This window comes from Neoarius graeffei, chromosome 9 (assembly GCF_027579695.1).
Source record: "Neoarius graeffei isolate fNeoGra1 chromosome 9, fNeoGra1.pri, whole genome shotgun sequence".
Classification (NCBI taxonomy): Eukaryota; Metazoa; Chordata; class Actinopteri; order Siluriformes; family Ariidae; genus Neoarius; species Neoarius graeffei.
In genome coordinates this window covers 83,226,067-83,241,190 of record NC_083577.1, presented here as the reverse complement: position 1 = coordinate 83,241,190, position 15,124 = coordinate 83,226,067, and the positions used below count along the sequence as shown (strand labels likewise).

At 43.6% G+C, this 15,124-nt stretch overlaps 1 protein-coding gene across 13 annotated transcripts in view; it reads right to left on the bottom strand.

The window, feature by feature from the left end:
- The window catches only part of LOC132892046 (plakophilin-4-like), a 412,882-nt gene that overhangs the window by 109,549 nt on the left and 288,209 nt on the right, over positions 1-15,124 (bottom strand). For all 13 annotated transcript variants that reach the window (XM_060930383.1, XM_060930384.1, XM_060930376.1 and 10 more), the window contains one exon: positions 10,516-11,032. In XM_060930383.1, the coding sequence (XP_060786366.1) occupies positions 10,516-11,032 (517 nt within the window). The remainder of the gene's footprint in view (positions 1-10,515; positions 11,033-15,124) is intronic.

The window sequence follows — 15,124 nt, the reverse complement described above, 5'->3', positions numbered from 1 at the left end:
TTCCCCCCCTTTTTTCCCCCAAAAATTGAAAAACGAAATTGAAAAAGGCAAAGACTGATGATCATCGTGTCATGTGCCAGAAAAACAGCGTGTACTTAGTAGACTCTACAAGACCATTCTGTTGCAGCCCATGTAGTGAGCATGTACAGGGAACAGGAGTCGGTTTGGGATTCAGCATGAATTATTCCTGCATCAAAGGAGCTGAAGACGGGAGACTTTTAAATAATTGACCAAAGCAAGGTAAAGATCAGTGACGAGACAGCGTTACTGTGGGTAAGTTATTAAAACAGTGGGCTTTATTTGGCCCAATAAAGTGGGCTTCGTTCCACAGTGAGCTTTATTTGGGCAAATCAAGAAATCACGATCTTGGTCCATGTTGTGTGGCGAAGGTCTGTAGAATATCGACGTGGAAACCGAGAAATCAGGGCTTCACAACTCTCAAAGCTCACAGAAACTACAAGGTGTAAATAAAAATAACTCAACGGTTAATACAAATTAAATGAAGGAAGTTTAGAAGAACGTTGGTGCCATGGAGATCATGATGCAAAGAGGGACTCCATGACACATTCTTCTTTTCTTCACCTTTAAAAAAAAAATCATTGTATGGCATAAACCTTTCGTGGGTTTTATGATTCAAACTCGGGGTAATATTACTGGTAATATTCTTGCTGTGGCAGTATGAAGTCTATAGACTCTTTAATATTGGACTGCACTGGAATACTAATGTGAAGCGCGCGCACACACACACACACACACACACACACACACACACACCTCTCTGAAGATATGTAAACCTAGTTCAACACGTCAGTCTACAGGCAGTGGAAAATCTAGAGAGCACAGAAGAACAAACTGTCTCACGGATAATCAAACTTCAGACAGGGAGAACAAATGAGAAGAGGGATGGAGAAAACAGGACAGGGAGAGCATCAGAGCATGAAAAAGACAAAGGGCATGAGAACGTGCAAGGCAGAGAGAGACAGAAAGAGGCAAACAGACACACAGAGAAAAAGAGAGCGAGAGAGAGACAGACAGAAAAAAGAGAGAGACAAACGGACACAAAAAGAGACAGAGAGAGACAGAAAAAAGAGTGAGAGACAGAGAGGGAGAGAGAGTCAGACAGAGACACACACACAGACAGAGAGAGCGAGAGAGAGACAGACAGACACACAGACAGAGAGCATGAGAGAGACAGAGAGAAAGAAACAGACAGAAAAAGTGAATGAGAGAGAGACAGAAAGAAAGTGAGAGAGAGAGACAGACAGAGAGAGTCAGACAGACAGAGACACACAGACAGACAGAGTGCGAGAGAGAGACAGACAGACAGACACACACACACACACAGAGCGCGAGAGAAACAGAGAAAGTGAGTGAGAGAGAGACACAAAAAGTGAGAGAGAGACAGACAGAGTCAGACAGACAGAGAGACACACAGACACACAGACAGAGCGCGCGAGAGAGAGAGACACAGAGAAAGAGAGAAAGAGTGACAGACAGAGAGAGAGAGAGAGAGAGAGAGAGAGAGTGTGACAGAGACACACAGAAACAGACAGACAGAGAGACAGACAGAGAGAGAGACGGGGGGTTGTTTAGTTGCACTTTCATGCTCTTGCGCCCACTTGATCATCCACACACTCACTCAATTTTGCTCGAACAAGCTGAAGCAGAACTTACAGAACCCTGCAGAATGTTCCAGAAACTGACATCACATTCTATAATGCTCATCCTACAGCAGGTTCTGTGATGTTAATACGACAGACAGCACAATCTCTCCATCACGGTGTCCGTGTCGGTCCCAGAGTCCGGCGTGGGAAACTCTGACTCATCCCAGACGCTCTTTCAGTCAGAGCTGCGACTGAAGAGTTTCACTGAGACGTCTACAACCTCCATCAAACAAAACCAGCACACAGCCGTCAGTGGAAACCCGGGTCGGTCAGACACACACTGCACAGAACAGTGTCGGAGTCCCTCCCCCTCCCCCACCAAACGCCGGTTTAGATCACACTGCCAACTCTCCGGCCACAAAGGTCATCTTCACCTCAGATCCCTGAACTCACACAGCCGGCGTTCACGGATCCCTTCACTGCTCTTCCTCCTTCAGACCAGGAACTCAGAATGATTCTTAAAGATGGAACATGCTTAAGTGACATTTTCAGTTTCACAAATATCTTCTAAATATTTAAAGAAAATGAACACAATTTTTCTAAAAGATATTCCCTCAGTTGGTGTTTTGATGATGGTGGTTTAGACTCATCACTCTAAACTCTCCCATCGAGTGAAACCTGGTCGTTTTGAAAGTTCTACCATATGACCTGCATCATTTTCATCTTCATCAAACCATTGGGTGAGCCTACAACAGGGGGGCGGAGTCATTCTGGAAGAGGCCACACCCATCAGGATAAAAATGTTTCAGTTACAAGAACTTTGTGGAGCCAAAAAACATGTCAGGAAAATAAACAAACACCTCCTCTGGTGGAACAGAGGCACCAGTCTTTACTTTAAATTGGTTTTATCACCTGTGTGTAAATAAATACACAAACAAACAGTTTAATGTGTGTTCTGGAATCCTACAGATATAAACCTACCCAAAGAGCACAGCAAAGCACTTTGGGTAATTTGATGCCAGCGTCTGTCACAGTGTGCTCTGGAGGATACGGAGATGTCTCCAGGCCGACTCAAAGCCATAATGATGAGAGCAAACTGAACCCGGCCATGGTACAGCGCTCCATCACACTCAACAGTGTTACACACACACACTCACGGGACATGCGCATCGGAGTCAAATGAGGAGAAAAGCTGAGCCACTGGCAGGGCAGAGCTCTGATGCTGTGCCTAATAAATCCTCATTTGGTGAAGCTTCATTAGTTATTACTGAAGGCTCTGCTGATGGTTCTTGGCAGAAATCTCCTGGCACAGAGACCCAGTGTACACATGCACACGCTTAACCAGAGGCAGCTGGCTGGAATTTGTTTAAAGACAGACACAGATTCTGGCCTTTAAACAAAAGAGAACACAATGTAAAGCTTATGGCAGCCTGGGGTTTGCTTCACACACACACACACACGAGAAAACCTGCAGATTATTCACTGAACATCACAAATATAATAATATAATAACATCACACTGAATACGCAAAAGAGTTGTGTGTGTGTGTTCCAAAAGCCAGACTTAAACCACATGACAGCACATATTTCTCCAAGATCTGCCTTTTCTGAGGGAAAATGGAGGTGCCACTCTACTGTCAATAATCCAATCAGTGGGAATAACCGAGTCTGAAGAGAGCTGAATAGAGAGATAGAGGGGAGAGAATGAAAAAGGCTTGTGAAGGGGAAAATTAGTGAAAAGAAATTGGGGAGGAAGGAAAGAAAGGGAGACAGAGACTGTGTGTGAGTGTTGGGTTGACAAGACAATTTGTCAATAGCCTTTAATGAATCAGCACAAGAAGCTGATTCAGTCTCTTTCTCTGTCTCACTCTCTCTCTGTCTCACTCTCACTCACTGTCTCGCCGTCTCACTCTCTTGCTCTCACTCACTGTCTCACTCTGTCTCGCTCTCTTGCTCTCACTCACTGTCTCACTCTGTCTCGCTCTCTTGCTCTCACTCACTGTCTCACTCTGGCTCGCTCTCACTCACTGTCTCGCTCCGTCTCATTCCCTTGCTCTCACTCACTGTCTCGCTGTCTCACTCTGTCTTGCTCTCACTCACTGTCTCACTCTCTTGCTCTCACTCACTGTCTCGCTCACTGTCTCATTCTCTTGCTCTCACTCACTGTCTCGCTCTCTTGTGGTCACTCAGTCTCGCTCTCTCTCACTGTCTCACTCTGTCTTGCTCTCACTCACTGTCTCACTCTCTTGCTCTCACTCACTGTCTCGCTCACTGTCTCATTCTCTTGCTCTCACTCACTGTCTCGCTCTCTTGTGGTCACTCAGTCTCGCTCTCTCTCACTGTCTCACTCTGTCTTGCTCTCTGTCTCACTCACTCTCTCGGTCTGTCTCACTTGGTGTCTGTCTGTCTCCGTCTCACTCACTCGCTGTCTGCCTCTGTCTTGCTCGCTCTCTGTCAGTCTGTCTCTGTCTCACTCACTCTCTCTGTCTGTCTGTCTCACTCTGTCTCGCTCGCTGTGTCGGTCTCGCTCTGTCTGTCTCTGCCTCACTCACTCTGTCTGTCTGCCTCGCTCACTCTGTCTGTCTCTGTCTTGCTCACGCTTGCTCTTTCTGTCTCGCTCTCTCTCTCTGTCTCACTCTCTCTGTCTCACTCTCTCTGTCTCACTCTCTCTGTCTCACACCTGCTGCCATCATTAGTGAAGATAAAGCAGAAGCTACAGTGACAAGGCGAGAGGAGACAACGCAGCTCGTCTGTATAGTGAGATCTGGAACTGTCAGGGGCGCAATCACTACTGACACAGCAATCAGAAAACGACTCACTCCAACAGCACATCAGTGTGTTACAATTTCCTCACTGTTTCTATGAACAACATGACATGCAAGCTAGACAGAGAAACAACTGACGAACAGAGCTGAAGTGCTTCACCTTTGGTTTTTAGTGAAAATCTAATAAAGGAGGATGAAAGGATTAAAAAAATGAAAATCCTTTTTGAAAAAAAAAATACAACTAACAGGAACAAATGGAACGACTACGCATGCATGAATATACCTGAACACACACGGACAATGAAATAACATCAAGAAGGGAAGACGTTTTCACCTGGAACGTCATCAATCAAGGCGTCTGAAGAGATCCGAGGGCAGCAAAGGACACAAAGGAAAATTACAATTTCAGATATTATTTGTTAACAAATGTCCCGGCAGTAGTTTAGGGATTCCTAACGCAACCACGCACACCGAGCAGTCGGGAAAACATGCAGGATTAATATGAGGATTAGTCGACGTCTCCAAAACATTTACTTAAAAAAATAAATAAATAAAAAATTCAGTAGAAGTCACTCAGAAAAACTTGGATTAATCATCTCAGAGCTGTAGTTCGTCCTCGATCTTGTCCAAATGGGGTTAAGAAACAGTGTCCACACAGGAGAAAGCAGCTGAGGAAAGAAAGTGTACAGTGGTGCTTGAAAGTTTGTGAACCCTTTAGAATTTTCTATATTTCTGCATAAATATGACCGAAAACATCATCAGATTTTCACACAAGTCCTAAAAGTAGATAAAGAGAACCCAGTTAAACAAATGAGACAAAAAATATTATACTTGGTCATTTATTTACTGAGGAAAATGATCCAATATTACATATCTGTGAGTGGCAAAAGTATGTGAACCTTTGCTTTCAGTATCTGGTGTGACCCCCTTGTGCAGCAATAACTGCAACTAAACGTTTGCGGTAACTGTTGATCAGTCCTGCACACCGGCTTGGAGGAATTTTAGCCCGTTCCTCCGTACAGAACAGCTTCAACTCTGGGGTGTTGGTGGGTTTCCTCACATGAACTGCTCGCTTCAGGTCCTTCCACAACATTTCCATTGGATTAAGGTCAGGACTTTGACTTGGCCATTCCAAAACATTAACTTTATTCTTCTTTAACCATTCTTTGGTAGAACGACTTGTGTGCTTAGGATCGTTGTCTTGCTGCATGACCCACCTTCTCTTGAGAGTCAGTTCATGGACAGATGTCCTGACATTTTCCTTTAGAATTCGCTGGTATAATTCAGAATTAATTATTCCATCAATGATGGCAAGCCGTCCTGGCCCAGATGCAGCAAAACAGGCCCAAACCATGATACTACCACCACCATGTTTCACAGATGGGATAAGGTTCTTATGCTGGAATGCAGTGTTTTCCTTTCTCCAAACATAACGCTTCTCATTTAAACCAAAAAGTTCTATTTTGGTCTCATCTGTCCACAAAACATTTTTCCAATAACCTTCTGGCTCGTCCACGTGATCTTTAGCAAACTGCAGACGAGCAGCAATGTTCTTTTTGGAGAGCAGTGGCTTTCTCCTTGCAACCCTGCCATGCACACCATTGTTGCTCAGTGTTCTCCTGATGGTGGACTCATGAACATTAACATTAGCCAATGTGAGAGAGGCCTTCAGTTGCTTAGAAGTTACCCCGGGGTCCTTTGTGACCTCGCCGACTATTACACGCCTTGCTCTTAGAGTGATCTTTGTTGGTCGACCACTCCTGGGGAGGGTAACAATGGTCTTGAATTTCCTCCATTTGTACACAATCTGTCTGACTGTGGATTGGTGGAGTCCAAACTCTTTAGAGATGATTTTGTAACCTTTTCCAGCCTGATGAGCATCAACAACGCTTTTTCTGAGGTCCTCAGAAATCTCCTTTGTTCGTGCCATGATACACTTCCACAAACATGTGTTGTGAAGATCAGACTTTGATAGATCCCTGTTCTTTAAATAAAACAGGGTGCCCACTCACACCTGATTGTCATCCCATTGATTGAAAACACCTGACTCTAATTTCACCTTCAAATTAACTGCTAATCCTAGAGGTTCACATACTTTTGCCACTCACAGATATGTAATATTGGATCATTTTCCTTAATAAATAAATGACCAAGTATAATATTTTTGTCTCATTTGTTTAACTGGGTTCTCTTTATCTACGGTACTTTTAGGACTTGTGTGAAAATCTGATGTTGTTTTGGGTCATATTTATGCAGAAATATAGAAACTTCTAAAGGGTTCACAAACTTTCAAGCACCACTGTACGTCACAGTACACTAATTTGCTGCAGCCGCTAGCTTAACAGGTACGTTTTAAAAATTAAAATTTTTTCATACTCAAACATCTGGTATAATATTCTGCCTCGTAGTGACAAATTTGTCTGAGCCAACCCGTCTCACATCACTCCCCTCACCACAGCGCTCGTCCTTGCACTGCGAATAGAAGAGATTTTCTTTTCTAAAGAGCGAGCCTTCCACTGGCTACAGATAAAAGCCTGAATTGAAATGCTTCCCTGTGTGGGCCATCACTATTAGATAAAACCGATCACAATGGCCAGCAATTTCCTGAGCGTGCACAAATAAATCACCGGGCTCCCGAAAAAGGAAAGCGAAACCACAGTAGAGATTCTTGACTCACTACACAGTGGCACACAGCAGTTTTAAATCAAACTCCTATTGGTGTGGAAGAAAAAGGAACCAGACGGATGAGGACGGACAGGAGTGTTGCCCTGTCGCAGAAAATTCACTTCCATGAGCTTTCGAAATGTCAGCGCTAAAGCGCTCGGCAGACGCCCACGCCGAGGAACCACAACAGATCTATCCGTCAGCGCTTATGGATAAATTGCCCATAAGAGCTGTCAGCCGCAGCAAAGCTTCTATCATCCTCCCACTGGCTCGCTCCTCTGTTCTACTCTTCCCCATGGCACACGCTGTTAACTCCCTATTCATTCAGCTTCAACAATGACATATGGCTGTGAAGACGACAGGAACCTAAATCAATTCTAAAGCGCGGAGAATTGGCGTTTATTTTCCACACGTTTACAGTATAGAGTTATCATTTTATGAGCGCGCTTCTGAAAACCAGTCATCTGCTGCCGTGTTTTATAGGGGCAGATTTGTTTTATTATGTCGCCGGATTTGTGTTCTATATGGAAAGCCAGCAATTAGTTATACGCTGGGAAATAACGGAGATAAGATGGAAAGATATGGGAACAAAACCCATCACAGAGGAACAGGAAGCGAGAGAGAAGTGAGATGTGCTGGTGGGAATTAGCAGAGATCAAACTGGTATTACTGATTCGGTGTTTGATCAGAACTTGCACAAAAAGAAAGATTATAAAACAAGTCACTGTATGAATAAGAATGTCACTGAAGGGATTAGAAATGCGTCCGAATTTGAAATAAACTAATACTGCAGACGCTTATACTAAAAAAAGCAGCGTGAGGATATCCAGTGGGATGGATGAACCCTGTTATACATGTCACATGACTGGAATCATAAGGATGCGTGATATTTATTCTATCCACAGTCACTGGATATGAGCAATCGCGCGCTCTGATTGGCTACTCTACTACTAGGATATCAGCTCATACAGTATACCCAGGGGTCCGTAGGTCCCGCGAAGTGATAAAAGCAGAAAATTTCACGGAATCGACAGAAATATGGTGCGGAAAAGATCAGGAGATCACGAGTTCTACTCACGGTCAGGTCATACCAAAGACCATCATAAAAATGGTACCTACTGCCATCTGGCAAGACACGCTGCAATACAGATGCGAGTCAGGAGTCAAACTCTCGCGGTTACCAGAGGACACGCCCCCCCCCGTAACCCTAGCTATATGCGAGAGGCCGAGGGCTACGGAAACGGGGATCGGCGCCACCCTATGCGCCACATGGCGTGGGAAGGACTCTGAATTATACGTGTTTTTCTTCTCATTCGAGTCGGTATCTGCCATATTGAGTGCCGTAAACCAGCGTGGATCACGGCATGCAGGTCAAAAAAAGGTATGTGCGTGTATTTCTAATCATTCGAGTCGTAGCGCCCCGATCCCTCGCTTGCAGGTGAAAAAAAAAGGTACGCTCTTCCATTTAAACGTGGATTGAAACTGTGAATGCCATGTTTTTCTCTCAGGAGGTTGCTAGGACAAGCACACTGTGCCATGTAAATGATGTTTGTGATGACCAAAGATGTTATTGTAACGTTTTAGTCAAGTTTAAGTTGACAATCTGTGATCTGAAACACGGAGTTTTCATTGTTTTTACTGGAATTGAATCAAAATGCCATGTTCTTCTCTTATATGATCTCATGTTATTTTTGTACTGATCAAAGATATATATGTTATTTACCAGCTGGGAGGGCCGTATGGTGAAATCCCGTAACCGAGGTATTTCAAGGCCGAGGTCACGCTATTTCACCATACGGACCGACGTTAAATAATATATTTATTTTTTTCTTTACCAAATTCTAACAGAAAACGAGAGCGCCCGAAAGGGAAAACCGAGCCGAGCCGCCATTTTGAATCCTCATTCACGGCTGTAATGCAAATGGCTTCCTCCTCGGTATACAAGTGCACTTCCATGGCAGGAAAAAAACTACATTTTGCCGCCTATGTAGTCCCATATTTATACAAAATTGAGTCATTCAGGATTCAGCCATGTTTTTGCTCGGCGTTAGCAACAGTTACAGGTTTTTAGCTTTCTCCTGAAATGTTTTATTTTATTTCTTCTTCCTCAGGGTAGTAAAACTCGCTTTCGCTGTGAACACTGTCGTTATCGCTATCCATGCTGTAAAATTAATGCTATTCTCCTGAGAAATGCGAAAATAAATGTTGACAAAAATTGCTACTATGTATGTTGTTGTTGTGAACGAGCGAGTCGCCAGAGGTCTGTAACCGGGGTCTGTAACTGGGGTCTATACCGTAGGATACAGACCCGCTCGCCAGCCAATCAGAGCGCAGGATTTGGACCGCGAAAAAAATAAATTATTATTATTATTATTATTATTATTATTAATAATGCTGAATTGTTCTCGCCATACAATTCAAATTAGACTAAGACCGTTCATGGGCTGAAACCCATAGTTTGAAAGGTTTTGAATGTTTTGCATGACCGGCATCTTCTCTCGTAAGATCTTGTGAGGTTGCTGTGGGACAACGATCATGATTAATGTTATTTTTGTACTGATCTAAGGGTTCTGTGTAAGGTTCTAGCCATAATAAGTTCTACAAGTTGTTTTTGTTTCAGTAAAAAATATTTCAAAATGTACTCATGTTTGCTAGTGTTTTCATACATGTGAGCTGTATTTTTTTTTTTTTTAGTGTTATAAAACGGGAAAATAAAGCAGAATCGGCCATTTTTAAAGCAGAATCAGAGGTTTTATAAAGCAGAATTTACGGATCCTTGTATACCGTGAGTAGAGAAAAACAAAATGGCGGAGCGCATCAAGTCAGATATATCACTGTTATTCAGTATTTAAAAGAAACAGAAGTAGCTAAAAGAACAGAGTTTTTGGTTCCCCCCCCCCCAGTATCTCCTGTTCCACACTCCAGCCCAGTCGGTGGCAGTAATGCACCTTTAAGTTGATTTGCCAACCACCAAAAAAAAAAACCCTAAAGAAGAAGAAGAAAATGGCAGCGCTTGTTGTTGAACCAATCGAGGACAAAATAAAAACTACTCAAAAACAAAATCCCAAAAAATGCAAAAAAAAAAAAAGCAACAAAATATGGAATAAAAGTATTCGATGGGAAGAACATATCTTTTTAATTTTTCAAGAATCATCATCATCGCATTTTTCACAAATTGCTCCTGTCATTTCGCCGTTTTGTTTACATTCTAAGCGGAAATGATTTTGTCGGACGTTTTGTATAAAGTTTTTATTAATCATATTTGCAAAAAATAAAAATGCTCTGTTTCTCAAAATCCAGTGAATGTGGAGAGAATAAAACCGTTATTCCACTCAATCGCGTCGTACATGGATTACAGCCGACTCGGCTCAGTGCATATACGACTCAATTTCATGGAATAACTGTTAAATATATACCACTATACACACACACACACACACACACACACACACACACACACACACACACACATACACACACACCTGCCAAGCTGTCTGGTCGTGGCACCATCCTCTCGTAGATCTCATACGAGTGTGTGCTGTAGGGATCGGCGCCCTCGTGCAGCAGCGTCCTCGGCAACGTGGACCCGTAATGCTGCGGCACGGCTGTCATTCCTGCTCGCACTGGAGACGAACCCGATGCTGCTTGTCCTTCTTCCCCTGCCACGCTGAGAGGTGAGCCCAGACGTGCCGAGTAGGGCGAGATGGTACGGCCGGCGCCCGAGCCCATCCTGCGCAGGGTGGAGGGCGAGTTCCTTTGGCCCGAGAACGGAGAGCTGGCCCGCTGGGAGTTGGGCAGGGTGCTGCTGGAAAAGATGCTGGGCAGAGGCTTGGGCTCAGTCACGATGGGTGAACCGTAGGCACTGCCCGGTGATGCCCGCAATGACCCACGTGAGGGAGAGATACTCGTACTGTAGGCGGGTGACTGTGTCCTGGATGGCACAGAGCTCACACGCCGCATGGCTCGTCCTGGGATCGCTCCACCGACGCTACCTGTCATCTGGGACACAGGCAGAGAAAAGACGGCACTGTTTACCGCAGAAGCAGTGTTCAAGTGAAAATAAGTTACAGTTAGGCCATCTATTTAAAGTGCAGTAATATCATGAATATTTTGTACACAGCCTTGCTTATGGCATTGTGGGAATTAAAAGCAGCCGTTACACCAATTCTGAAAGAAGGTTCTCGATACAAATGATCTAGATGCCGAGAAGGCAATGTCCAACGTTCCTTTTGCACCGAAATGCACTAAAAAGCTTCAAGCATACGTCGCAACAATTTGTATGAGCCTTTCCATAGCACTTGTGAAACGTGCCAATGACCTTTTCTGATCTGCAGCTTCAGGGAGCTTTAGCGTTCTCCTGATCCTCGATCTGAGCACTACATTTGATACGAACTCACGTGACCATACTCTCAGCCTCGGGCACAACAGATTCAGCCCTCTCCAGGTTTCCCTCCCATCGCACTGACAGCCATTTCATTTCCATCAACAAACACAAATCCTCTTCAGCTTGTGCTACTCAGCGGGGTTCCTCAGGGATCTGTGCTCGGTCCACTTCTTTTCAGAATCTACATATTCCCCCTTGGCTATATTATTCGTTGTCATGGGCACAGCCTTAGTTTTCATTGTTATGCAGACGACGTGAACCAGATCTAACGCTGTCCATTTTTATTAGCCTGTATACCTGAGCTCAAGCACTGGATGCCACCTTAAACTCAATACAGTTAAAACAGATGCTCTTCCAAAGCTTTAACATTTGAGTATTTATACTTGTACCTTAATGCTGATTACCGCGAGATGGCCTAGTGGTTAGCGTGTCCACCTCTCGATTGGGAGATCGTGAGTTCTCCAATCATACCATACCAAAGACCATCATAAAATGGATCATACCAAAGACCATCATAAAAATGGTACCTACTGCTGTCTGGCAAGGCATGATGTACCATTTACAGATGCGAGTGGGGAAGTCAAACTCTTGTGGTTACCAGAGGACACGCCCCCCACTGTAACCCTAGCTATATAGGTGAGAGGCCGAGGGCTACGGAAACGGAGCTCGGCGCCGCCCGACTGCATGGCGTGGGAAGGACTTTCGGCTTTTCTTGACATTGATTAGGTTTTTGCCTGAAAACACAAAACAGCTCGGAACACTGGTATCAGTTTTGACTCTATCGCTTTCACGCCTGTTCTCTCACCAGCATTCTTTCACCTCTGCAAAGCTCAATTTTAAGGATGCTCAAACCTTCATAACCTTCTGTCTTGTCACTGAAATTCTTTTTATTGCTCTTTCTGCCAAAACACGAGGCAATCTTCGATGTATCCAAAAGTCAGCGACCTGAGTTCTCATATACATCTGCCACACCCTACCCACTCTAAACCCAACGCCTACAAAATCTTGCTTCTCGCCAGCAAGCCTTAAATGGCCCTGAGGCACATCACTGAACGATTACGCCCATACACCCCCAGACTGTCTGATACAGTGATCTATAGTGCTGTATAAATTAAATCTAATATATACAAGTTGAAACAAAGCAAAAGTGGCCTGCTAAACTAAACCCTGCCCTTGGGTCACTCTGAGCCAAGCCCTGCACATTCTCTCTCTCAGAATAGCCCTGCTCATTCAATTTCAGTGCAGGTAACAAAAAAAAAAGAAAAAAAGATGATTAAGGCACTGTAAAAGAATTCTATGTGCATTTCCATCTTCTACGTACAGAAGTTATGGATCAATTTCCTTGGAGACGATTGCTGAGTGTCTCAGGCTGCTCTAGTTATTGCATGTTGGATAATACCCTGATGTTCTCTGTGGCCCAGACTCAGTAATAGGGTTTCATCTCTAACTGGATGAAAAGAAGAAAAAGTTTGGGCTTATCTTGGATTTAGAAATTGATTTATCTACCCATCCCATTCTATCCATCTCTAGTCTAATATTTACATCTATTCTATTTTCGGTCACACAGTACTGTGCAAAAGGCTTAGGTGCCCTATTTTTTCCCCCCCCATACAAACTCAGGGGCGTGGCTAGGATTTTTCAAGGGGGGGGGTACAGACCCGCAGGTTTGTAAATGAAAAAATACATTGAATACATTTGAGAAAATAACGCGGTCTTTGCATCATTCTTTCATCTCATGTTGCGAGCTGTTAAGATGTTGGACAATGATTCGGCCAAATCAGCTTTATCCGGCAGTGTATGGATAGCGGCTCGACATCTTACCCTAGTCAACCGATGCAGATCTCTCTATTCTTGTTGTCTTACTGCTCATCGGCCGAAATTTTTCTAAGTAAAAAGCGTCGTGGATGACGAATGGCAAAGATGTCAACGATCTCGTCAATGTCGATCGCTCTGCCATATCGTATTCTTCCACGTTTTCTTGATGTTGTGTTCGAGAAACGGCGCACTAAAACTTAGCTTCAAAGCCACGAAATGCAACTTCGATGAAAAATATATATAATAAATTGCTTACCTCTCTTCACGTCGAAAGAAGGAGGAATTGCCAAATTCTGAATAGAGTATTCACATCAAAGATTTAGTTTTATCTGTATTATTTCTTTCATTATTTTATTTCAAATTAAAACCATCACCATTCAAAACCGTATAGTTTATTGACTGTGAGTATATTTAGTGGGGGACCCCCACAGTACCTAGTTTCTGAGACAGACCCATATATATACACACATGCTTGCCAACCCTCCCGATTTCGGCGGGAGGCTCCCGATTTTAGCCTCCGCCTCCCGATCGTATTTGTTAAAAACTGGATAATCTCCCAGTTTGGTGAAATCCCTACCGCCAAGTTAAAAATACTCCCGATTATGTCCAATCAGAATCGTATGAGAAACACTGCTGACGTCAACTGATTTTTAACCAATCGACGAACAGAACGACAGTCACTTCCGTAATGTAGGATTCACCCAGGCTGTCCGACATTTTTTACAAGCAGTCATTCATCACAGCGACTAAACCCAATACCACACGGCAAAAATATGAATGCGAATCCCAGGTTGCCTGGGAGAATGAATTTCCATGGATAAGCAAATGTTCGACCAGCCAGTTACACATTTTAAGGTAAAGATGCCTTAAATCAGAATATAATGGACATTTGAGTGTGAAATTAAACTCGTCTTCCAGACCGTTTCAGAAACAAACTGTACAACTTCTAAAGTGTTTAGTGAAACTTTGCATGGCAGAGAATGTGTTTGGTGAGTGTATTTGAATAGTGCGGTCGCGTCTTAGTGCTATTTTGAATTTATGTTTGAAAGTTTTAAGTGAATTATCTGGAAAGTGGGGCGGCACGGTGGAGTAGTGGTTAGCGCTGTCGCCTCACAGCAAGAAGGTCTGGGTTCGAGCCCTGTGGCCGGCGAGGGCCTTTCTGTGTGGAGTTTGCATGTTCTCCCCGTGGATTTCCTCCGGGTGCTCCGTTTTCCCCCACAGTCCAAAGACATGCAGGTTAGGTTAACTGGTGACTCTAAATTGAGCGTAGGTGTGAATGTGAGTGTGAATGGTTGTCTGTGTCTATGTGTCAGCCCTGTGATGACCTGGCGACTTGTCCAGGGTGTACCCCGCCTTTCGCCCGTAGTCAGCTGGGATAGGCTCCAGCTTGCCTGCGACCCTGTAGAACAGGATAAAGCGGCTAGAGATGATGAGATGAGATCTGGAAAGTGATTGATTTTGATCGAGTTTTGAGGTTTTAAGTGAAAGATTACTAGCGAGTGTATTTCGGTCGTACTAAAATTTTGCATTCGAGTGAATTTCTTTGTGGAGTATATTTTGATAGTACGGTAGGATTTATAGCGCCATGTTTACATTTCGTTTGAAAACTTTCAGTCAAAGTTTGCAAATGAGCAAATTCCTCTGATGCATTCCGATAGGATTTCTAGTGCTTTTTAAAAATTCTGCTGGAAAGTGTGTAGTGAGACAGAGAGAGATGCATTTTAGTCGTACTAAGACAGTGCAGTATTTATTTAATTGAATTGTTATTATTTTGGTTAAATCTTATTAACATTTTATTTAATTTATATATATGATATTATACTTCTCTGTATTTTTACATGCGCTTACAGAAGGAAAACACATTTGATGCAATCCAATAATACTTTCATTCA